General features: G+C 40.9%; 1 protein-coding gene across 1 annotated transcript in view; it reads right to left on the bottom strand.

Annotated features, from left to right (window-relative positions):
• The window catches only part of PLCH1 (phospholipase C eta 1), a 171,969-nt gene that overhangs the window by 131,791 nt on the left and 14,721 nt on the right, over positions 1-25,457 (bottom strand). The window contains exon 2 of the mRNA XM_070406941.1: positions 20,513-20,631. Coding sequence (XP_070263042.1) covers positions 20,513-20,591 — 79 coding nt within the window. The 5' untranslated portion in view covers positions 20,592-20,631. The remainder of the gene's footprint in view (positions 1-20,512; positions 20,632-25,457) is intronic.

Raw genomic sequence — 25,457 nt, 5'->3', positions numbered from 1 at the left:
ACAGTGCCTCAGGATTATCTTTAGTGACTCCGGGGCACTCTGAGGACCACTCATGCTCCCAAGGTGAACACTCAGAGGCTCTGTGGGGGAGGTGGGGGAGCTTTTAAAGAGCAGGCCTGGCCCATGCATATGCATTTGACTACCAAGGAACACTCATGGATTTTTGAGAGCCTAGAAATATCTATCCCTTACTAAACATCCAATTCTTCAGCATCAGCGAATAACCTTCTATGCAGCCCATGGGAAAGAATCAGAAAACTTAAACACCTACCCTAAAGTTGGCAGGTATACTGGATGAATAGCACATAACCCCTGATTACTCCTCATGTTCTCCCAACTGAAGGTCATGTACAATGTCAAGTCTAGGCCAATCAGCTTTGGGGAGCAGTGGTGCTTCCACTAACAGGTCACCTCAAGAACCATTTGGCTTTAAAAAAAATTTTCTTACCTGAAATCCTCATTTGAAAAGGTTGGGCCTTTTCCAGATCAATTCTAGCCCAGTGCTTGGCACATAGTAACTATCTTAGCTGTCTTCCATTTTTAATCATTAGACCTAATATGGAAATACCTTTCACCATTCAGGTGAAAGATAGAGAAAAATATATCTGAGTTCAGCTCCTGAATTTAAGAGTGAAGGATCTGAAACCCCATCTGCCATAGTTTTCCTCATTTTTCACATCTGAGTTCTAACTTCTGTTGTATTAAAGAAATATCATAGAGTGAAAAAGTCAAAAGATGGCTTCAGAGTCCAGTGAAGCAAAGTTCTGAGTCCTAGCTTTCTCCTCTACTCACTGCATGATCTTGGGGAGTTATGGGTAGGGTGGTCAAATAAAAGAGGACACCCAGTTAAATTTGAGCTTCAGATAAACAACAAATAACATTTTAGTATGAGTATACCCCATGCAATATTTTCTGTATTTTTATTTGTTAAACCTGACGACCCAACTGAGGGGAGCTCTCTAAGCATAACTATTCGCATCTGGGGAGTGTAGTACCCAGGTCATAGGATATATCTAAAGGGTAAATGAGCTCACATAGGCCAACCCCAGTGCTAGGACAAGTAAGTATTCAATAGCTAGAAGTTAAGTGAATGGCCACACCAACCACTGGTTTGGTATAACTTAATTTAATCAAGTATCACACTGAAGAGGTTCTACTGTACTTTCTCCCTATACCTCCACCTCACCAGTTGCATAATTCTGAACCAAGACAAACTCAGGGCAAAAGTATGGCACTTATCTGCCCTCTGAGACTCCCAAATCCAATCAGAAAACCTACTGACACAAACACGGGAGCCACCTCACTTCATGAGACAATTGTTATAAAAGCTACCATTTATCAAACATTACCTTCTCTAATCTTCACAATAATTCTGCAAGAAAACATAATAGGACCCATATTTTAAAGGGAAGAAAACAGATTCAAGTTGGACAAATTGTCCAAGATAGCACAGCTATGCTAGAACCAGGAGCAAACCCAAGCCCACTCCCAATCCAGGCCCTTCCCACGGGCTCCATGATTCAGGTCATGGGAACCATCTGTGAGATTTCAGGCCTAACTTTAAAATTCCTCATTTTTTCCAATTAGAACTATTCCCACACAATTGCAGAAGCTGTGAGTGCCTCTGGCATAGACACACAGAAATGCTTAGGAAGAAAAATAGTCTACAAAGCCATGATCCTTATTTATCCATACAATTTTTGAAGCAGATTCAGCTTTCCTCACAATGCACAGCAGTGCAAAGCAAGTGAAGAGCAGCAGTGGTTTCACAGTGAAAGAGCCTCTTGGTGGTGCCCAGCTGGCTTACCATACTCTTTTTTTTCTTTATGGGAGAGATATAACTATATATTTTAATGATACAGAAGGTGTCCTATAGGTCACACACTATTGTCAAATAAATCAGTTTGGGAGTTCCCCTACATTAAAATCTGACATGCATCAGTGGACAGCAATTGCCATGCATTTTTAAGCATCTGAATCCTAAAACAAGCTGAATATTACCCACATTTAATTCTGCTATGTTCCATGGGACAGAGAAGAGTCACCCTTAAGCCCAACTGCCTTTTTGAAATGGTGCCTCCTTGCTGATTTCTTCATCTCCCCTTCGAGATCTTGGCTTTAAAATAAAATTTCTCATTATTTCTTGGAAAGACTTGACTATCAGTCACATCGCTTGAGACTTTATAAGTTAGCATGAAAATTTACGGGCACATCACTGTCAGTTGATGAAGATGTCAATATGATTCAAAGGAAAATCCTTGGGAGCCTGGTTTCAGCTTGAGCTACCCACGAGCCACCAAGACCTCTCAGGCAAGACTTTATTCACAGATCCTGTGAGAGACCTAGGAGCTTGCAGCCAGCAAACACGTATGAAGAGCATTTCAACTGCTTTTGGTGGAGACTCAGTTAAATGTGAAATTCAACTGACAGTTGGGTTTCGTGAACTCACAGCCAGCTATAAATAAAGGCACCCAGGTTCATAAATCAGCATCCACTGTCTGCATCTCTAGCATCAGTTCTGATCAGTGTTAATTATAACATTAACAGAGAGAATTAACCAGAGACAGGTAGGCACAGGGGAGTCTCTAATGGTTGTTGACAGTGACACATATTAAAGCAAACATCTACTCTGAGGGCCGAAGCTTTAATTACATTCTCAAAACTCCCGTAGTGACATATTCACGTCCCCTCCCCACAGCACTCAGAAGGCATTTGTGCCCTTGAACAGAGAAGCCCCCTTACCTCTGAACTGAGCAGCTGGAGTAGGTATGTTACTAGAGGACATTTCCCCATGCCTAAATCTGACATCTCTGGGTCGAACAGAAGGCAGATGATATCTACCCAGGGGTCACAATGTGTGCACTCGAATGGGAGGCACATGTGATCCTCATAATGCAAACCCCTTATCTGGCAGTACTGAACCCCAGAACACTACTCACACAAACTGATCCCATAATGCAAACCCTAAGGAAGGAGGAGTTAGGGAAAGGGGAGAAGAGATTCTAGATTATTAAACACTCCCCCCGACCCAAACAAAGCTCTTCTGAGTATAAAAAGAGTTGAGAACAACTCTGATCCCCTGAATCCAAAGTCAATAGCCACCAAAGCTCAGATCAAAGAGACCGTCTCTTACAGGCCAGGCCAGCCCAAGCCACGGCCTGGCTAAGGAGGATCCAAACTCCAGCAGCGAGAGGGGACCCCAGCCTCTGCCAACATCAGGGCTGTTGCCGTGGCATAGCTGACCAGTGTATCTCTGGGAGAGCTGAGTGGCCATAACCCCCGGAAGGACAGGAAAGGAGATGTGCTCCTCTGAAAATCTAATCCTGTAATGTCTGGGAGAGACCTTTTAGTAACAAAACATGACCTTCAGCGAAATGATGACCTCAAAGGACCTAGACCAGTGATGGCGAACCTATGACACGCGTGTCAGAGGTGACACGCGAACTCATTTTTTTGGTTGATTTTTCTTTGTGAAATGGCATTTAAATATATAAAATAAATATCAAAAATGTAAGTCTTTGTTTTACTATGGTTGCAAATATCAAAAAATTTCTATATGTGACACGGCACCAGAGTTAAGTTAGGGTTTTTCAAAATGCCGAGCTCAAAAGGTTCGCCATCACTGACCTAGATAGAGACAAATCACCCTTCTTTCTAGAAGAAAACCAAGGAAAGAGATTGTACTGACAACTCTGGTGTCAAGTTTCAATATGTCACAGCACACAGTACTATCACAACAGTCTAAATTCCTAACCTAAATACCCTACAGAAATTTTTTTTTAAATCAACTCCTTTGTCCCTTTCTTGATGAAACAGAAAGTGGCTGTTCTCCACGTCAATAGTGCATTTTTTTACACACATTAAAACTTTTGTAGTGACTCTACCACAAGTCCAATAACTTCACTACTTTAACCTTTCTCCTTGTCTTAGTATCCTCAACAACAATCGTGATGTGCCAATTTTTTTGTTCCGCCTAAAAGGCACCTCAACAGGTAGATGGGACATAGCAACCAGGAGGACCATAATGGAAACTGGAGAGCAGGAAGGGTGAATGTCTTGTTCCCCGATGTATCCTCGGGAATACATCAGGACAATAGTGAGCACCAAGAAGGTCTGAAAGCAGGAAGAACCACCCAACACAGAAACTCAGATTGCAGGTAGTTTTCCAGTTCCCAGGAAGACCGCAAAAGATGGGAGCACGAAGAAAACCAGTTGCTGGGACTGTGATCCTTGGTACCGGTGAATGAGGGAATGATCACAGGCCGCCTTTTCTGTATAACCAGGGAGAAGATCATGGGCATTTCCCTTGTGATGGGAACTAGCAATCCATTACAGTTTTTCAAATGGCATTCTAGTTAACACTTTACCCTAGGAATTTAGGATGAGAGAGAGAGAGAGAGAGCCTGTGGTACCAAAAGAAGGTAGAGTTCCTTAGGAGGAAAAGAGGAAGGATGGTTCAATTACAAATCTAGAAATAATTAAGTACAGTGGCTGAGAACTGAGAGCATGGAGTAATTAAAAGCAACATGACAGACACCAACTGTGTAATGAAAATTTAAATCTTGGTTCCACCAGATAGCTCGGCATCCCAAGTCAAGTTAGTTTCCCCACCTACAGATTAGAAAGTTCCTAGCCCAGGACCTAGGCCAGCCACATAATCTCCAGGTCCAGTGAAAAGTGGAAATTTGGGCTTTTTTGTTTTCAAAAAATAAAGCATTTCAAAAATAAAGAATTTTTATGAAGCCGTAACATTTTCTCCATCTTTGTTACTTTCTTTTTCCCAGGTCTGTTTCCCTATAGATATTAGTTGGGAGGGGAGGGGGGGAATCTTTTAAAAATAAGGACCTTAAAAAAATAATAAAGGGCTCCATCAATGTTGTTTCCTAGGTTGATAACTGTGCTGTGGTTCTATAAGGGAATATCTTTATTCTTGAGAAATACACTGAGGTATTTATGGGCAAAGGACCATGAGATATGCAATTTATTTTCAAATTATTCCAGGAAAGTAATTGTGTGTGTGTGTGTGTGTGTGTGTGATGATAAGGATAATGATAATCATATAGGGTAAAGACCAACAGTAAACAAATCTGGTTAAAGGCTATATGGAGGTTCTTTGTTATATTCATACTAGAGGCCCGATGCACAAAATTCGTGCCAGAGTAGGCCTTCCTTCCCCCGGCCACCAGCAGGCACCTGGGACCTGGGCTTCCCTTACAGCCCCAGCTTCATCTGGAAGGTCATCCAGAAGGACATCCGGAAGGACATCCGGTCTAATTAGCATATTACACTTTTATTATTATAGATTCTTGCAACTTTTCTGTGAAGATAAAATTATCTATACATATATAAAAGGCTAACATGCAAAGTGACCCCTCGGGAGTTTGATTGCTCACTATGATGTGTGCTGACCACCAGAGGGCGGCGCGAAATGAAGGAAGGCCCCAGCCAGCAGCTGGCAGCTGGCAGCTGGGGAAGGGAGGCCCCAACTGGCAGCCAGCAGCCGGAAGGGCCCGATTGGCCCTGATTGCCGGCCAGCCCTAGGTACCCTTACAGTGCACAAATTTCATGCACCGAGTCTCTAGTTTCTAAAGAAAAGGCCAACATAACATAAAGGTCCCATATGAGCACAGAAGGAGGAAGAGGTAACGGCAAAGAGAGACAAGGTTGTAAACTCTATACAGAGAGAAACTATTTCTACTTTGTTAATTCTGGAACCCCCAGTACAGACCCAGATCAACAAATATTTAAAGCAAGCAGGAGAAAAGGCAGCAATATCCTGTGTTCAAACCAGACTGGGGAATAAGAACCTGGAGCGCGAACAAAAGATTGATAGCTATGCCAGTGCCTGGGAATCAGGGAGCTGCCTCTGTTTAGAATAAGACCAAAGAATCGTGGGCACAGGGGCACATGTAGAGTGGTCAGTACCACTCCCTGCACCACACTGCCCAGGGCCTTGGTTCTCACCACTTACTAAAAATTTAGTTAGACCCGACTTAGGCCCACCATTTAACCTTTCTAAGCCTCAGGGTCCTCAGTGATACAATGTGGGAGGTTGCTAATTAACTTACCATAAACTTACTGGGCATCTCCCATATGCCAGGCATGTCTCCTGTTCCAGAGCTTTCATTCTAGAAGGGATCTACAAACTGACTGCATTAAATTATTTCTTGGCGTCTTTTCCAGCCATGAAAATTCTATACAAAACCTCCGGAGCTTTTCACTTCAAAGATAAGCATGAGTATTACAGCATAACCACTCTCTAACATCCTCATAGCAAAGGCATATTCTCTTGAAGGTGAAAAACTTATATGAGATGCCCAATGTTTTTTAATTTAAAAAAAAAAAGAATCCATCCCCATGAACAGTGAAATGCTTGAGAGCATATATAACTGAGCCTTCTGTCAATAATTAAGTCGGTTTTCGCAGCCAAAATTCTTATTTCTTGACAAGTCATACAAATAGGTATTTTAAAACTCTAACAAAGCTCTATACCTAGAAAAAAAAACACTATAAATGATAGGAACTCTTTTTAAAGCAATAAATGTATCAATGAAAAATAACTTTGAAGTGTAGATTAATGATTAGTATTAAAATTTAAAACATCAAAAGTATTTTAATTTTCTGCTCCATTAGTTCTCCTCATTCATAGTCAGCTAGCACAAAAATGGTTACAAAGGCTAATTTTGTTAAAGACCTTGGAGAAAAGAGGAAAGAACTGATCTTTCATGAATACTAAAGATGATAAAATAGGAAACCAATAACATTTTATCACTTTATAAAAAAATTAATCCAATCTAGAAATAATCTAGTACTATGATTTATACTGAACTTGTTATCTAGCCAAGAAAAAAATTTATGTCATTAGTATCAAAAACAAAGTACTTACAGATACCAGATATTAAACCTCTGCACTGATTTTTATAATTTAGGAGAAATGGCAAGGGATAGAGGATCAAAATATATAATTAGAGAACAAAATAAGAGGTATATGAGAATATTATTTCCCTGATGGGTTCTCAGGAGCTAAAATAGGCATACATCTATGAAAATGGTCTCAAAACATAGGCTGAAAGTTGAAATAATGAAACTAAAAGTGTTTGTCCTTGAAAAACGACCATTCTCACCCTGGCCAGTGTTGCTCAGTTGGTTAGGGTGTTGTCCCGTGCACTGGAAGGTCACAGGTTCGATTCCAGTCAGGGCACATACCTAGGTTGTGGGTTCCAGCCCCAGTTGGGGTGAGAGGCAACTGATTGATACATCTCTCTCATCTCTCTCTCTCTCAAATCCCTCATTCACATGACTTCTCAAGTCCTCTCGAGTTACAATCTGACAAGCATCATTTGCAGACCAGGGAGTTGCTTATATCCTGTTTCAGACATAGGAGGTTCCAATTTTTAAGTCGATTCTTACAAAGAAAATTACATGGGCATTTGTTGCCCTTGTGTCTCCTACTTGGGAATCAGCTCATTGGGATACCATTTGGGGTCTTTCCTCACACATGTGTCTGCCCTCTAAATGCTTTGGTTGGTGGAAAGCAGTTCTTCTCTTCCCCCACACCCTATCCTTTTTCCACCTGCCTGTTCCCTGGAGCATAGGGAATAGTCCCTCAGTCAGAGGACTCACACACAAGCCCAGTGGATCTCCCAGAGCAGAGCTGTTCACACTTTACAGTGTATAGAGCTCTCCTGGGAATCTTGTTAAAATGCAGATTCCAATTCTGTTAGTCCTGGGTGGGGCTGTGAGTCTGCATTTCTGACTAAGCTCTAGGCAGATACCAGCTTTCTGCTCCCATGCCCAGTTCTCTAAGCACCACCTTCTCAGCCTGAGGGCAACTCATCATGGTATCTCCACGGCATCCTCTAATGGCCTCCAAAGAGTCTTGAAGCTCTTTGAAAACCTTAAAACCCACTCCCTCGGTTGCTTTAAAAGATACAAGTTTGTGTAGCACATCACTGTTTCACAATAGTGGGGAAAGCCCTAGATTTAAAAGTATGACAAATTCCTATGTGTCAACCACATGGACCTATGTGCAAAGAAGGTGTCGTGCAAAACAAGAGTGACCTGAGAAGTCAAGATTTCTCCTTTATAACTCTGAAACTTCTAGGAATAACACAGGGACCCTGAGCATCATTTTTCTCACACGTAGAGTTGATAAAGGTAGACAGATGTCTACGGGATGACAAAGCTTTCCTTCTACAAAATGTGTGTGTATCTCTTAAGTCTCTAGGTACCCCTTAATTTTCAAAGGTTGATAAACAATTTAATAATACTCAAGTTTATATCTTATGTACTCCAAGTACTGTCCTCCCATTTCCAGTGTTGCATATTTATTTCTGTATCAATTCTTTAAATTATCCTGCTGTGAACTGTGTTGTCCTCAATATGGATTAATCAAAACAAAGAACAATTAGTTAGGGCTAGAGTACATTCTTTGTTGCCTGTTGTTACAGACCTTCCCAAAGTATTTCTGTTTACCAGCAGGAGGCCATAGATAACATTGTGAAGTCAGTTAATGCTCAAAGATATACTACTATCTTTATATCATGTAACAGATATATTGGCTGTAAAGTTAAGACAAATCACATTTTAAGAGCACTATGAAAGAATGATATTAAAAGGAATATGAAATTTGTTAGAAAAGAATAAAATAACTAAATGAAGGTAAACATATTAGTTGCCTACACTCCTCTGCATAAAATCATGATTTTCATGTACCAGTTTTGCACAAACTAGCAAATACATACTGTAGTAAATCAGTAAACTAATAACCTAATTTAGTTCCTAATTTAGTTCTGATTAGATCAATATTTTAGTCAATCAGCCACTGTAGTCCAATGATTCTCACACTTTCCACTGCATCAAAATCACTTGGGATAAAGATATGTAAATATATAGGTAAAGATGTAGAGATAACAAAGGGAGGAAGGGAGGGAGGAAGGCAGGGAGGGAGGAAGGCAGGAAGGCAGGAAGGGTGGGAGGGAGGGAGAGAGGAAGACAGCTGGGGCCCACCCCCCAGAGTGATTTAACTGGGCTTGGGGAGAATATTTTTTAAGCACTCCAACAGATTCTAATGTATAACAAGAGTTGAGAATCACTAGTCTTTAGTTTTTAATCATTTTAAGTGTAATCTTAAAACACATACTGAAATTATAGATTTTTTGTTTCTTTTTTTTTCTTTATTAAGGTATTACATATGTGTCCTTAGCCCCTCCTTGTCCCCCGACCCCTTCCACCCCCCCACTCATGACCTCACCCCCCTGGTGTCTGTGTCCTTTGGTTATGCTTATATGCATGCATACAAGTACTTTGGTTGATCTCTCCCCCTTACCTCCACCCTCCCCTACCTTCCCTCTGAGGTTTGATGGTCTGATGCTAAGCGAAATAAGCCAGTCAAGAGAAAGATAAATATCACATGATCTCACTCATTTTTGTGTTTCGTTAGTCTTTTCTGTACTCTCTAACTTTTCTCCAGTGAGCCTGTGTTGCTATCATCAGGAAAAAAAAAAATTTTAAGTGAAAAAATTTTCTCAAAGAAAACCACCATCCATAAAATCCCAAGCATAACTGGCCCTTCTCCATTTCCTATTTATTCTATATTCTAACACACTATTTGTTTCTATATCCTTCTTCCTAGACGCCCAGTCATCCCCTACCTACAAGGTTAGCATAAAATGGGCTATACTCACAGAATATAACCATTATCAAATTCATAAATAATGTAGTTCCATTGAGAAAGTATTCTTTGTCACCTTAAGTCTGGGATTTTCAACCCACCAGAATCACTGGAGGACTTCTAAAAATCCCCCCAGGCCCTGGATACACCTCGGACCAATGAAATCAGGGCTAAACCTCTGGGCTGGGCCCCACACAAAAATATGCATATTGATTCCCATGTGCAGCCAAGGCTGGCAACCACCGGCTAAATTACAAGTCTCCACACCTGGAGATAAGCTTCTGCTGGCTGAAAAGCACAATACCTTGAAATTCTGACACTGGTGTAATTTCAAAGAATGGTTGGTTATTTGCGGCTATGCATTGATGTTCTATTTCAAGTTGGCAAGGAGTAAAAATAAAACACTAAATAATAAATGTGATCACTGTTCTTCCTTTTAATTGGGCAAAGTCACCATCTTCTACATTTAAATACAGGAAATTCTGAGAACACTGTTATGTGTCAGTCATGTATTCCAACGAAAAGACAAATATGGGGAAAGAAAGCTGAATTAAAACTGTCTTCACAGAGTCCACATTTATCCTACCAGGTGGGTGTTATTTCTCAGAGTAACTTTTCTACCTGGAAGTGACTTTGTACTCTCACATTGCTTGAGATTCTAAGATGAAAGGCCTATATGCTGACCATTTTCTTGTTTGTAAATCTGAAATAAAAGTGCATGTTCTTAACTTTTAAAGAAGCTGTGTGCTGTTTAATTATTCTCCTCATGTACCCCCAGGCCGCCTCTCTTCAGAGAAAACTGGTGCTTTTGTTTTTGCAGGTCTATTTTATGCTCTCTGGGGTAAAAATTAACCCAGAGACAAAACTCTGTGATGAGATTTTTCAGACACCAGCAGCAGAGAATTTTAATAGTATGCAAAATACTGCATTTAACAGCTTTTACTAACAGTGTCATTTTAATGAGCAAAACCTCCATTTTCAGAGTTGAGTAAAATAAACACACAGATAACCAATGGAAATTCTGAAAAGTACTACATGAATTCAAAAAGTCTAAAAAATTCTTTTAAAGAAATGGGTTTGTCCTTTTCCATTTCAAGGCATTATACCTTTGTGATAAGCTTTTCTAAAGCACACTAGGATTCTCAGCAGAAGTGGCCTTTCCGTCTCAGTGTCAGGAAGGAGTGGTTTATGGGTATTCTTTTGTTCAAGGCAAAGCATGAGTGAAGGAAAGAAAAGGGTTTGCAGCCAGAGAAATGATGCATTCCACAGCACAAACATTAAAGGCCAAACGTAACAGAGAGTGCCAAAATAACAAACAGGAAGTTGTTCTCATCTCCCCTACTAAATAAACTGAGTGAAGTCACTCAGAAATATTTTATTGAGTGTATGCAATGCACTCTACTATGGACTGTAGAGAGAAGTCAGGATAGTCTTTGTCGCCTGGCACTTAGAAGGTAGGAGGTGGGGGACAGAAATTAAATCGTTACCACGAAATTAATTGTGATGGTGCAATAAAGCAGCAATGCAAGGAGATAGGAGAGCATAAGACTGGGCCTGACATGGTCTGGGAAGGGACCTTCACTTAGATCTGAAGAATGAACTAAAAGCTGGCTAAGTGAAGAAGGGGTAAGTTTTGTGGGCAAGGAACATAAAGGTTGGTGTAGCTGGGGTGTAAAAGGGAGGGAAAGGGTGAGCTAGGGCTGGAGAGGCAGTGGGTACCAGTGGGGAAGTGGGAGTTCTGCTCCAGTATGTTGAATCTGAAGAGCTGGAAGGCATCTGTGGAGCCACATCAAGTAAGAGATGGAAATCTGGGGATGGAGCACAGAGGGTTGGCCTAAGCTAGGCACACACTATTGAAAGTTATCAGCATATTAGTTAGGAGTTGAAATTGTGCATGTGGGTAAAACACACGCTAGGCTATGGGTTTTGAATTAAAAATCTAGATATCCCTTTGAAATCAACAAGTGGCACTTATGATAACCCCAAACATATTTGTTGAAAGGAATGAACCCTAAGAAAATATAAACTATCACAGGTCTATCGGGATGAATTTTCATTTACACAGCATAAGGGGACAAACTAGAATTTTCAATCTTTGTTTTGATAGATGGGAGACAGTATTTTGTGGAGTTTTTTATTACAAATGAAATCCTAACAATTATTACTGTGGTCCAAGAAAGAAATCTAGACCTTTGTATAACTAAATTAAATAATTATGTTGTCCTGGAAGAACCCTAAATCTGCTTGTGGAAAGACATTTCATCCGCCCCATCAGTCTCTGTGCATAATTTAGCCACAGAGTAGGAAAAGACAATTGGGAAAAAGAGAGAGCAGAGGAAAATTAATTGTAATTATGGAAATGAAGCTTAAAGAACAATGGTCTAAATCTGTAACAGGTTTAACGAGAAATAATTCTCATAAGTAACCACTTAAAAGTCTGCAAATCTGAAAAAAAAAAGTGGACTGTTTATTAGACATATTTCTTCCTTCTAATTTAGTAATTAGAAAATTGGTATTTTCAAGCCTAAAGGATTAAAATCATTAAGGACCTTTCTGCTTGGCTGGACTGCCAATGGCCACATGTTTAAGAGAAAGAATGTGACAGTCAATGGCAAAGGCCAGCCAAGAATCTCCCTTGACACAATAGGCTTGTTTCAGACAACTAAAGCTAAAGCTTCAAAGACAGAGCATTGTTACTTCTCACACACCTGAGCTTCCCCGGTATCCAGATCTTCAACTTGCCACTTTCCTGTACAGCATTACAGAGCCTGAATGACCTCTACATAGAAAGCATGACATACCCAGCAAAATCTCCCCATCAGGTTAGATTCCCCATGGGGAAAGAGGTTGAGACACCTCAACATGGGTTTTTATAAATCTAGTTTGTTGCCTGGTACTGATCAATCCAGCTACACAATCTTTCAGAAGCAAGCACAACAAAGAACACCAGCACCAGTGCATTTAGGGAAATGAAGTCACCTAAGCCAAAATGTTAATGGACAAGGACCAGCCTGGAGTGGCTCTACAGGTGTCCAAGGAGAATTGTCAGGGGTAAGGGGATGGAATTCCATCCACTCAAAATCCCATTACCTGAGCCCTATTATGTGTACAATGAGGTGGTTGGACTGGCAGAGATGGCATCACCCCAGTGACAAGCAGGGGGGAAGCTACAAAAGAAGGATTCAGAGATTTCTTATGGCAAATGTGTGTAGCAGCAGCTCTCATAACTGTGAGAAGAGACTGCAGTTGACAGATGTGGGATGAGAAAGAAGACAACTTCATATTCCATCCCGTCCTCCAGAGCCCGCAGCAGTCTGCACAACTCCATGGGAAGAAACATGGAGTAAGACAAAGTGCAGGGGCCAGACAGGTACCAAAGTGTCCTCAGGGCAAGGGAAGCCATGCCTCCGCCAGAGGGAATTAGAAATGGGCAGTGAATGGGGCTGCAGAGTGGTGGGTCCTCCTTGAAGAGCCAAGTGAAAGGAAACATCTTCAGAAGATGGAACCAGAGGGAGCCTTGATCTCCTCACCACCACTGGCATACAAACAGGTTATTTCCTTTGTGTCTTATCCAAACATAAGTATCCATTTTGTAAGGCCTAAAGGGTTGGTTCTGATTTATCTCAGACAAGGGAAGAGGAAAAGTGTGCAAATCAAATGGGTCAGTTAATTCGCAGCAGATTCTTCGATTAGTGTCTGTTTAACAGTGGGGTGATGGGGAGAGGTAGAGAGACAGCATTTCTTGAAATTTTAGCACTTGGGAGTTTAGAGGTCATTTGTCCTTAAGGTGCAGCATTTTAGTGACATGGAAACTTAGTCCCAAAGGGAAAACTCACCCAAAGCAACACAACTAGAGGGCAGCCCTTGCAAGGTGCCACTCCTGGGTCAGGCCTTGTTAAACCTTCACTGAGTCTGGCACACTTGCAAGATGTACCAGAACATCACAGACCTGGAAATCTACAAGCCCTCAACGCTTTCTGCCTGCGGCCATCATTGGAGGGTGAGGCTAAAGAGAAATCTACTGGGCAAGGCTCTTTCCAGAATTCATTCTATTATAATCTATCAAATTTAAATGACTCAAGTATATCTCCTCCTTTAAATCCTATCTTCTTTTTACTTTAATTCTTTTCCTCAATTTGTCCTTGAAATTTTTCCATGCAATGTTCCTCTCTAAGAGATAATACTTCTGACCTTGATGTTCACAAAAGCTTAATTATCAGTGCATTAATAGGAATCAATGTGTGCTGATATTTTCTGGAAGAGTATGTCATTGGCTGGAAAAGCTAGGCTTTGGCTTAGTGCAGGAGGGGCACTCTCATATAAAATCTAGTAATACTCCCAAACCCCTAAAGCAGGCAGGCTTTAGAAGTCACAATTTGCAAATAAAGTAGCTAAGGAGAACCATAATTCACTTCTACATAATTCCTCTCTCTTTCAGATTTACCAGGCAGGATCTGGCATTCTTCCTTGTCCAGTGAGGATGGAATTCCAGTGAAGGGGAACTTCTCTATTCTTTTTCTTTTTTTATTTTCTTTTCTTAATTTTTTTAAAATATATTTTATTGACTTCAGAGAGGAAGGGAGAGAAAGAGAGGGATAGAAACATCAATTATGAGTAAGAATCATTGACCAGCTGCCTCCTGCACAACCCCTACTGGGGATTGAGCTCACAACCAGGGCATATACCCTGACCAGGAATCAAACCATGACCTACTGATTCATAGGTCGACGCTCAACCACTGATCCACGTCAGTCGGGCTCTTTTTCTTCAAAGAAAAAATACAATGACACTTGTTCAGAAAGATTGCTTGTCCGTCCTAGCTATTGGTCTCTTCACGGTCAAGAGGAACTCATAAACATCACATACACACACACACACACACACACACACACGCTTCTTTAAAAAAAAAAAAATGTAGCCCTAGCTGGTTTGGCTCAGTGGATAAAGGGTCCCAGGTTTGAATCTGGTCAAGGGCACATGCTGGGGTTGCAGGCTGGATCCCCAGTGGGGGGTGTGCAGGAGGCAGCCAATCAATGACTCTCTCTCACCATTAATGTTTCTATCTCTCTCCCCCTCTCCTTTCTTCTCTGAAATCAATAAAAAAACATTTTTTTAAAAAAGAGACATTGACAACCTAGAATTTTTTTTAAAAGGAGCTTTTTGCAAGTGCAGAGCTAACTACAAAGTTTACAGTTAAAAGGAAGCCTTACCTCCTCTTCAACACCATCTTGACAGCCATTCCATCCCACCTCCTGGCCTATAGGACACTCCCATTCACCGCACACCCACCCATGGTGCTGCTAGAAGAGAACTTTGCAATCTGGCCAAACCCTCATTTTAGAGACAAGCAAACTGAGGGTCTCCTAGGTGACAAAGGCTACACAAGTTAATAGCAAAACTGGAAACAAAACTAGTTCCAGGATCCCATTCCAGCCTACGTTCCTTCACGAACTAGCAATCTGGTTTCTGTCCTCACTTCACTGACTAGGCCTCTGGCCATGAAGCGGAGGCTGGATTAAAGAAATTTATTTATTTAAACCAAAGTAATTGGTTTCATTAGAAGGTTGTTGTGAGGCAAAGTAAAAATACATATGAGGCTTTTTTTTTTTTTTAATTCTCACCTGAGGATATTTTTCCCATTGATATTTAGAGAGAGACGGGAAGGGAGAAAGGATGGGGAAGGGAGAGAGAGAGAGAAACATAGATATAAGAGACACATTGACTGGTTATCTCCTGAGCATCCCAACCAGGGCCAGGGATTGAACATGAAACCAAGGAACGTGCCCTTGACCGGGAATCGAAACTGAGACCCTTTGGTCTGTGGGCCAACACTCTAACCACTAAGCAAAACTGGCCAGGGCCATATGAGGAACTTTTTGAAAAGACATACTACATAAATATTTAATAAGAGAACGATCCTTAATTTCATCCCTAGATAGTAAGAGACATTCATAATTCAATCCAAAATATCCTAGTCTAGATTTATGATGGTTATTCAGAAATATCCACATGTTAAGAAACAACAAGCCCAAAATGGAGTCACTTGTGCTAAGCCCCATGTCAGCAAACAAGACTTAATAGCTAACTTAACTACAGTTACAACTTCCCTCAGGAATGTCATCTTAATCAGCCAGTCTGGAATTTCCTGGTCAACATTAATGAGGTAATTCTCCTAACAAACTTTCTTGCTCCCCAAAGATAGGTGACCTTCCCCAAAATAATCATTTCTTCATTTATGAGTTCCTTGTCCCACCCTCCCTCTTTCTTTACAAACCTTCCCCTTTCTACAGCCCTCCAGGGCTCCTTTCTACTTGCTAGATGGGATGCTGCTCAATTAATGAATTGGTCAATAAAGCCAATTAGATCTTTGAAATTTACTCGATTACATTTTTATTTAACACTTATAACAAAATGACAGCAACAGAAATAAATTTCAATATAGTAAGTTGGGATGATACTACAATAACTTATAGGAAAGCAATTAATTTTTTCCCAACATCACAATAATAACTAGCAATGCATGAAAACAAAAATTAAGTCACCTCTAAGTACATTCTATTAAGAAATTCAAATGTTTGAAAAAGCTTATGTGCATAAGAAATTGTATATATTAATTAAAAATACAGTGATTATTGGTTAAAGAACCTGTCCCGCCTGGCGTGTTCTTCCAGTGGTTAGAGCATGAGCCCATGAACAGAAGGGTCAAAGGTTCGATTCCCAGTCAAGGACATGTACCTTGCTTACAGGTTTGATTCCTGGTCCCGGTCAGGGCACATGCAGGAGGCAGCCACGCAATATGATCAAACCTGTCTCTCTCACATTGATGTTAGGAGTTGAAATTGTGCATGTGGGTAAAACACATGCTAGGCTATGGGCTTTAATTTAAATTTTTAATTTCTCTCTCTCTCTCTCTCTCTCCCCTCCCTCCCTCCCATTCTCTCTCTCTCTCTCAAGATCAATGGGGGAAGGAGATATGACTCTCTCTTTTTCTTTCTTTCCCTCCCTCCCTCCCATTCTCTCCCTCTCTCTAAAGATCAATGGGGGGAGGAGGTGGGAAGAACCTGTGTCCCAGGTTCAAAAAATGCTGCAATTTACTTCAACCAAGAAAAACAGCTGAGGATATAAGTAATTTTTAAATAAAAATACTTTGATGAATGTATAAGACATTAAAAGGTTAAAACTATACAAATCATCCTTTGCCCAAGTTTTTTCTCTGTTTCAAATATATCAGAAGAATAAAAGCCAAGTAGAGAAAAACTCCAGCGAATGGATTCCTTACAAGTACGCAATCCCCTTGAATTCAATAGATTCCCTAAAAATCTGAGCAAAGGACAGACTAGTGGGAAATACAAAAACAACTTTTCATAACTCTTAACTAGATACCGCTCATCACTGGACACAGAATTAAGTCAAATCAACCAGCTCATGTCTGTTGACTAGCATCCACCATTTCCCAGATTTTCCAAATAGTCCGTTTCTATATCTGGATTATTGCTAAAATGAAATAGATAAAAGACTGACAGAAACAGACTAGTAACAGGGTTTCTCTTTTGGATTGTGGGTAATTTTCTAAATTGTTTCCAGTGAGAACCATAAAATCAGGCTATGAATATGCTTCATGAACTGTGAAACAGTACAACTATTCACATTCTTATTGCTACTTATATTGACCATTTTAGCCCACATAACCCTCACTTTAATGTAGTTTTTTTCTGCTGGGAATTCCACTTAAATCTGTGTAAAAGGAGTCTGGCCGGCACAATTTGCACATCCAACTCTGTGTATTCTATAAGTCAATTATCTTGCAGAGGAAACGGTTGTTTTCTGTTTATAATGGGCAATTTTCTTTGTGTTTTGATTGATTTAAATGTTAAAACAATTATGGGGAGACAAGGAGAAGCCAAGCTAATCCACAAAAAGCTTCCAAATGCCCATCCTATGTTCCTGAAGCCCCTCTAAAAGAAATCTGACATTTCTGACTAAACATGTCCTGTCCCTTTCTTCTCTCAGAAATGTTCTGAAATCCTCTTCAAAGATATTATCACTAGAGCTCGCTGGGCTTAAAATATACCAAGAATCCTGACAACTTTCCATTACATTAAATAAGTTACTATATTAAAAACATTAATTTTCTGCAGAGGTAAAGAAGAGCAGAGGCATCATTCTTTGCTGAATTACATAGCCTTAGGCATAAAAATCCAAAATGATATTTTATGCTACCAGAAACACTTAAAGCTACTGCTTCACTATAAATGAATAGAATTATAATTCTAATTGGCTTTAATCATTTTAATCTTAAGCAGATGTAAAATCTCTGCAACCTTTCAAAAGGCATAATTCTTGAATGTAAAAAGTAATCTGTTCATATTTTAAGCATTCTACTGCCCTCTTGTGTATGTCATGTTTAGTGAAAATGAAGCTCACAAAATGTAGTAATTCTTATTCTCAGAATTACTTCAATGGGATCTCAGATATTAGAACTCAAAAGAACCTCAAAAACTCATCAAGACCGGCATGTTCATTTAACAGAGGAGGGAAAGAAGATCCTGAAGGATTATATAACCCGCTCAAGATCACATAGGACTAGTTAATACAGGAGAAAATACAGTTGAATAGAACTTAAACCTCTCAGGGTACTAATTTCTCTACTGAAATGGAGATGACAGCCTGGAAGACAACAGTAAGGTTTTGAAGTTAGGCGGAACACAATTTAAATTTTAGAAAACCACCTCACCACCTCTCCCAAGCCTCTGTTTTGCCCATCCATAAAATGGGATGAGTAATAACTATTGCAAAGGTATTGAAAGGATTCAATACGCAATGATCATCAAGCCCTCAGCATAAGTATCTGCAATATAGTAGTACACTCAGTGGTTATACAACTATAAACACACATAGGAAATGGTTTTTAAATCGTTATAAACTTGAGATCTCTGGACAAAGCCATCCTAACATAATGTATGAAGGCATGAAAATCTGAACTTCTTCAAAACTGGCACAATATGAAACTTGAAAAAATAAAGCTAGTTTTTCTAACACTTGTGTTTCTTCTATTACCATATTTATATTTTTAATACAAAGTACTAACCTGGAGAGTATTAATGCTAAGCAAAATAAGTCAGTCCGAGAAAGACAAGTATCACATGATCTCACTCATATGGGGAATCTAATGAACAAAGTAAATTGTTGAACAAAGTAGATCCAGAGACATAGAAGCATGGGAACAGACTGTTGAATCTCAGAGGAAAGCCGGGGGTGGGGGAGCGGTGAAATCAACTAAAGAACTTGTATGCATATATTCATAACCCATGGACACAGTAGAGTGGTGGAGGCCTGGGGCAGGAGGTAGGGGCAGACTAGAAGGGGTCAATGGGAGAAAAAAGGGGACATATGTAATACTTTTAACAATAAAGAGGTTTTTTTTAAGTTCTGAGAGAAAATACCACACAGCAAGCACTGTATGTAAGTGATGAAGCAATGAACAAGACCCCTTCCATGAGGGTCACAGAAAAACAAAACAGGACCCAGCGCTCCAGGTTAAGTCACGATTCCCACGTCTCCTGTCCTAAGGGCCCTTCCTTCACCTGCAAGGCGAAGAGGCCAAGAGCCGGCCTGAAAAGGTGGGGGCCGACATTTCCGTTCCGCTCTTGCTAATAATTAGCTCAACGTGGGCTGGTCATCTCATCTCTGCTCCCCTTTCTTGACCTATAAAATAAAATCATCTCCTACCTAGGGAAGTCCTATAGTGAGGTGGTACAAGGAATGTGGAAAAAAATCCTGTAAACTCTTAACTGCTTTAATAAAGTTTGTTATCTTAAACATTTTAAAGTAATAAAAACACTGTCTGTCACCAAATTGGGGAAGAAAAAACAAACTTAGAAAGCTGAAGGCAGCTGAGATTATGGGATCCTGTCAAAGTCCTCCACTGCCTGTGAAATCTCTTTTTCTGCTACAATTCCACCGGCTTTTGTGGAGATTACACCAAAAATTCTGGAAACACATAAATCCTTGCCTCTCAAATAAATCTCACTCAAGGGTATCCCTGATAGCAGGATTGGCAGAGCTTATCCCTGACTGTACACCACAACATAAACAAGTCAGAAGGATAAAAGCAATCACTCTTTGTGCGCCACGCAAATGACTAATCCCGGTTCCTCTGTGATTTACGGCTGTGGTAAGACACCCCGATAGCGCTGGTTAAATGCTGTGAACTGCTCTGTGGTGGCTTTACATGCGGCCCGATCGAAGGCACACACCGTGCTGGTAATAAGTCCTGATTGACGATCCACAAGTTTCAAACATCTGAAAGGGGTATTTCTGGAACTGACCATGTAGTAGAAGAGAAAAGGCACTGAGAGCCATAGCTAGTCTGGATCAGTGGATAGAGCGGCAGCCTGTGAACTGAAGGGTCCCAGGTTCAATTGCGGTCAAGGACACATGCCCAGGTTGCGGGCTTGATTCCCAGTAGGGGGCGTGCAGGAGGCAGCCGATCATGATTGTCTCTCATCACTGATGTTTCTATCTCTCTCTCCCTCTCCCTTCCTTTCTGAAATCAATAAAAATATATTTAAAAGAAGAAAAAAGAAAGAAAAGGCACTGACATAAACGAACCTGTAAGGCACAGAGTGATAGCACATGTGGTAGCTGAGGTGGGGCACACTGCTTACAACTGTGGGGAAGGGGTCCAATGGAGTTCCTTGGTAATTACCCATAAACAAGTTCACTCAAGCTCTTGGCTCAACCCAACAATTATGCCACCCTTGCACCCAGAGGCTGGAAGAAAAGTGCTGTCAGAGACACAGTCAAAAGCCACCCACACAAACACCCAAGGCAGCTCACCGTGAAACACGCTGTTGTCCACCAGAAAATGCCTGCGGTACTGCACACAGTTCCTTTTCTCCGAGTTCCAGTAACTCATCGTCGCAGGAGTTCTGGCACAGCATCAAAACCAAATTGCCCTGTCAAGGGAAAGAGAATGGGACAGAAATGAAGAAAATGACAGCCACACGCTCACACTGGCAACATAACAGTTACCCGGCATTAGGGGGCAACCCATTGTGCATACAACTTCTCCTCGCAGGGAGCTGGAATCCCCCAGGCCCTGCGAAATGTCCCTGAGTCCTCCCAGGGGGTAGAATGTCAATTACCACATAGCTGCTGTCTACAGGGAAGATAAACCTAACCGGGAACAAGTTTCAGGACTGGTTTATGTGCTCCAGGTCTCAGCCATATTCGGCCAGGACCCTAACCTGCCGATGCTGGTAACTTTTCAGGACGTTGCAATAGGAGAGGAGGTGACTCACGGAAGGGTGACTGTCACTCCCAGTTGCTGAACTTTGTGTCCCTTCCTCTAGTGGACTAAGTGACCCATGGCGATCTTAGAAATATATAGCAGCATCCATGTAGCCCTAGAGAAGCCAAACGCAGTAGCAATGTCTGCCTCCCTCTTATGGATTCTTCACAGGTGTCCCTGTAGGACCAGTAGGGCCTGGCTCTGCTCAGGCTGAACTTACTGGTGCAACTAGAATCGGGCACAGGCCTCAAGGGGAGTGACCAAGAAGCGCTGCCTACTCCTCCGCAGGGCTTGCCCCTCCGCAGACAGAGAAACACAATGCTAACTAGAGCAAGGACTTGAAAAGCACAGATCCGAACTGATGACTTAAACTCCTCCAAACGCTGATGTGCATAACCCTGAACAAGGCCCCCTTTGTTCCCAGGATTTGGCTAAAGCAACTTTTCAGAATTCCAACTCTTTTTTCTGGTCACAGAATAAACCCAAGCAAGGCTGGCATGAAGGGAAGCCCACAGGTGGGAAACAATTTGTCATCTGTCCTATTAAAATAATCTAGAGTTTTGTCAAGGTACTCCAGGATGAAGTCAGCCCCTTGGTGAAAAAAGTAAATAAACGATCAGAGCTTTGTCTATTCATTCATGGGACAACTGGTGCAAGTTCCTAACGCTTTGACCAGAGCTTTATCCCTGGCTCCCTAAGGCTCATTCTTAACCCTCCCCAACAGTGATCTGATCTCACTGACTCCAACCTATCCTACCTTTTCTCTGGCTCCAGGTTCTTCTAGCCTCTTCCCCTCCTGGCTAAGTCTGTCTGCCTCTTACTCCCTCAGGCTGAAAATGAGTCCCAGCACTCCAAGATAAAATCTCCTACTGACCCTACTGCAAACATGACAGAAAACGGCAGATTATGAAGACAACCTCCCCCACCTGCCCTCTCCTCTCTCCACCCAATACTGCATACTACAGAGATCTCTTCTTTAAAAAAGAATTTTAGACATATAAATAATGCCTAAATTCTTTTTAATTGAAAGTCCTCTCTGCCCTCATTTAATGTCCTTATTCCGGAATGACCAATTTTGTTTAGTGTGTGTGTGTATCATTCCAATTCCTTTTTTATGCATATCTATAATAATAAAAGCATAATATGCTAATTAGACCAGATGTCCTTCTGGACAAAGCTGGTGCCAGCAGCCAGGGAAAGGAAGGCCTACTCTTGCATGAATTTTGTGCATCGAGCCTCTAGTGTATATATACATACACATATACATGTGTATATGTAATCCTCACATGAGGATATGTTCATTGATTACAGAAAGAGAGAAAGAGAGGGAGGGAGAGAGAGAAAGAGAGAGAGAAACATTGATGTGAGACCAAAACATCAATCAGCTGCCTCCTGTATGCACCCAACCAGTGATCAAACCCACAACCTAAGCACGCGCCCTGATTGGGAATTGGAAATAATTGTCCATAATATCAGTAGTAACTATTTCCTACAAAGAGTGTCTTTATGATTTACATTGAAAATATTTTAAGTTACATGGAATTAAACAGGACCCTGTCTATATTCATGATCATTTTTCCTACTAACTTGATCTTATGATTTCACATGCCATTCTATATTTTGCACTCTCTTCATTCTCAGTCTAAGGAAGAAGGTTATTGGAAGATGAAAGGATACTGTGCATTTGTATAAGTTTATCGAAACATATGCACATACCTGACTCCCATTAGGCTTCCTTTTAACTGGATGAAAGGAGAGAAGAAGGATTATATTAGAGTAAGTGATTCACCCATGCTACTAGGAAAAGGTAGCAATGGAACTTGAAATCTTATTTCAGATTGCAAACCCAAGGTTCTAGCCATGACAGGCTAGGAGGAACTAAAGTGCTCTGTAATGTGGTGGCTTTTAAATATATCCTACAAAGTCTTGTACATTTCTCCCTTTCAACTGTAGAAGAATCTAATTTGCCTTCCTTTGACTAGGCTGGACTCAGTGGTTCATTTCTAACAAAATCAGTTGGAATTGATGCTATGAGTCTTTTGGGACTAGGTCATAAAAAGGATACAGCTTCTGACTGGCTCCCTGTCTCTCTCAGGATGCTTGCCCTGGGAACCTAGCCACCAACTTGAAAGAAAGCCCAGGTAGGAGTGTTCCAGCTGACAGCCCAGCTAGGCCCTCAGCCAACAACCACCATCAACCATAGACATGTGAGTGAATAAACCTGCAAAGGATTCTAAACCCAGCTTTCAAGACTTCCAGATGAGGCCCCAGACAGAAGAGCAGAGACAAGCCCCGTCTGTATTTCTGATGCACAAAAACAGTGAAAGATAATAAATAATTGTTGTTGTTTGAAGACACTAAGATTTGGGATAATTTGTTACATAGCAATAGATCATGAACATAGGTAATGCCATCAGATATATCCAATGAGGGTGGGACTTTCAACTTTTTGAGGATAGAGACACAAATCCACAGAGATGCCTATAATATTGAGATAGTTGAGCACTGACTCATGGACTAGGCTTTCCAACTTCCAGATCTTTTTGTTCACACTGCAATCACTGCCCTTTTCTTTAAGGGCTGGGTAAAATGTCACTGCCTTCCTGAAATGCCCCCAGGAATCTCTCCCTCAAACTTACCTAAAACTCTCTTATGCACTCAATTATCATAATCCTGTCTACCAGTTTTGAGAACCTACTATGTGTCAGGAATTGTAGTAAGGCTTCACATCAGTGGGTCTCAACTTTTGACTACACATTAGAATCAATCACTCTGGGTAGCCTTCCAACCCCCACTCTCAGGCCACACTCCTGACCAATTACATCAGAACTTCTGGGCGTGGGATTCAGGCATTGGCAGATTTTTAAATTCCACTGATGATTCCAAAGTACAGCCAAAGCTGAACACCACTCTTCATGTACATTACCTCTACTCCTTGAAGAAACTCTTCTGTGTGGGTATTTAATTCTTCAAAAAATAACAATTTAAATTGCATTAGAAATGTACTTCCAATGCACCTTGAATTCAATTTGAAATTATTTGATCAATATCCAGGCAAAAGCAAAGATGTTTAAAAACAGATTTTTTTTAAAACTTTCCTTTGGAGCTCCCAAAATGCTTACTAACCCTCCTAAGAGGTCTATGTAGTTTCAGATTCTACTATTTCATGGTCTACTTTTTTCACTTACAACTTACTAGTATGTTGACACTCTTGTTGTATCAATAAATATACTTCCACAGAATAAATGTAATTTGAAAAAGAAACTGTAATCAACTCTGCTCAAAGGCTGCACACTCCAAAAACTCTAAGGCAGCAAGACACAAAAGGAGCCTTGTAAGCATGCAGAGATTCATGCATCAGGTGAACTAAGAAAAATTAACTTTAAGTTTAAATGCACCTAACCTCATTTTATAATTGATTAGTAACTTCTAGAATCATTCTACATTTCTAATTTTTGCCATATTTACCTGTACCAGGTACATGATTAAAATTGCCAATGTCAAACTCTATGACAGTCAGCACTCTGTAGCAGTAGACACCGCCAATAAAGAAAACATTAAATTCTTGGATGACACCGTTAACTAAGAAAAGCAGGAAGTGTTTTGAGTAAAAAATATGTGTCAATGCTTTTAAAACTCTACAAAGGAAAAAGAAATCCTTCACACCAGCACCCATTTAAATTAACTAGAGCCCCCTAAGAAAAAGCTCACGGTGGCAGACATCTACTGGTTGCTTTCTCCCACTTACTGTCCATGAGATCTAGGTGATGTCAGCTTCATCCCGACTCAGGTGGGCATGTGGCTTGGCCCTGACAAATCAGAGAACTGCCACGGTCCAGGCCATGACATGGGAGGTGCACATGGCCCGTTTCAGACCACTGAGAGTCAGATATGGATTTCTGTTTGAACTGTTGTAGAAACTTCCTTGTCTTTTGGACTTGAAATTGCGAGGCCATATAGTTGTGAAGTCACAAAACCTAAATTCCTGGCAGCCATCTTGTCATTACAGGGGAAATCTGGGCAAACTAGATCCAACCCAGAGAAATGGAGAGACTAAGTCCTGTTGATATCATTGAAGTCACACTGAAGCTAGAGCTATCACTGCACCCTTTAGTTAAATAAACCAATACATTTCCCTTTTGTATTTTAGTTAGTTTTGTTTAAACACCATTGAGTTGGGTTGTCTGTCACTTGCAATCAAAGAGTCCCGACTGATGAAATGTGTCAGCAGAGCCAAGTGTAAAGAGAACCCACCTGGCAGTCATGAGCTCTCTATTCTGGTTTCAATCTAACAACTGGTTCACTGGCGGACCTTGAGCAAGTTGTTCCAACTGGTCCTCTGAGAGTTGCAAAATATGGCTCTGTATTTACTTGGGCTTTCCCTAGGGATCTGCTACCTTCAAGTCCTTTCTTCTGGTAGCAAAGGATTCCCTGACACCCTCTGAAGGCATTTAAGCAGAATAAAACCTGAAATCTTATCTTCATCTTCAG

This window comes from Myotis yumanensis, unplaced genomic scaffold (assembly GCF_028538775.1).
Source record: "Myotis yumanensis isolate MYYU_CA2020_CCGP unplaced genomic scaffold, mMyoYum1.0.hap1 SCAF_2, whole genome shotgun sequence".
Taxonomy (NCBI): Eukaryota; Metazoa; Chordata; class Mammalia; order Chiroptera; family Vespertilionidae; genus Myotis; species Myotis yumanensis.
Note: the sequence above shows the minus strand (reverse complement) of the source record. Positions and strands in the feature narration are given on the sequence as shown.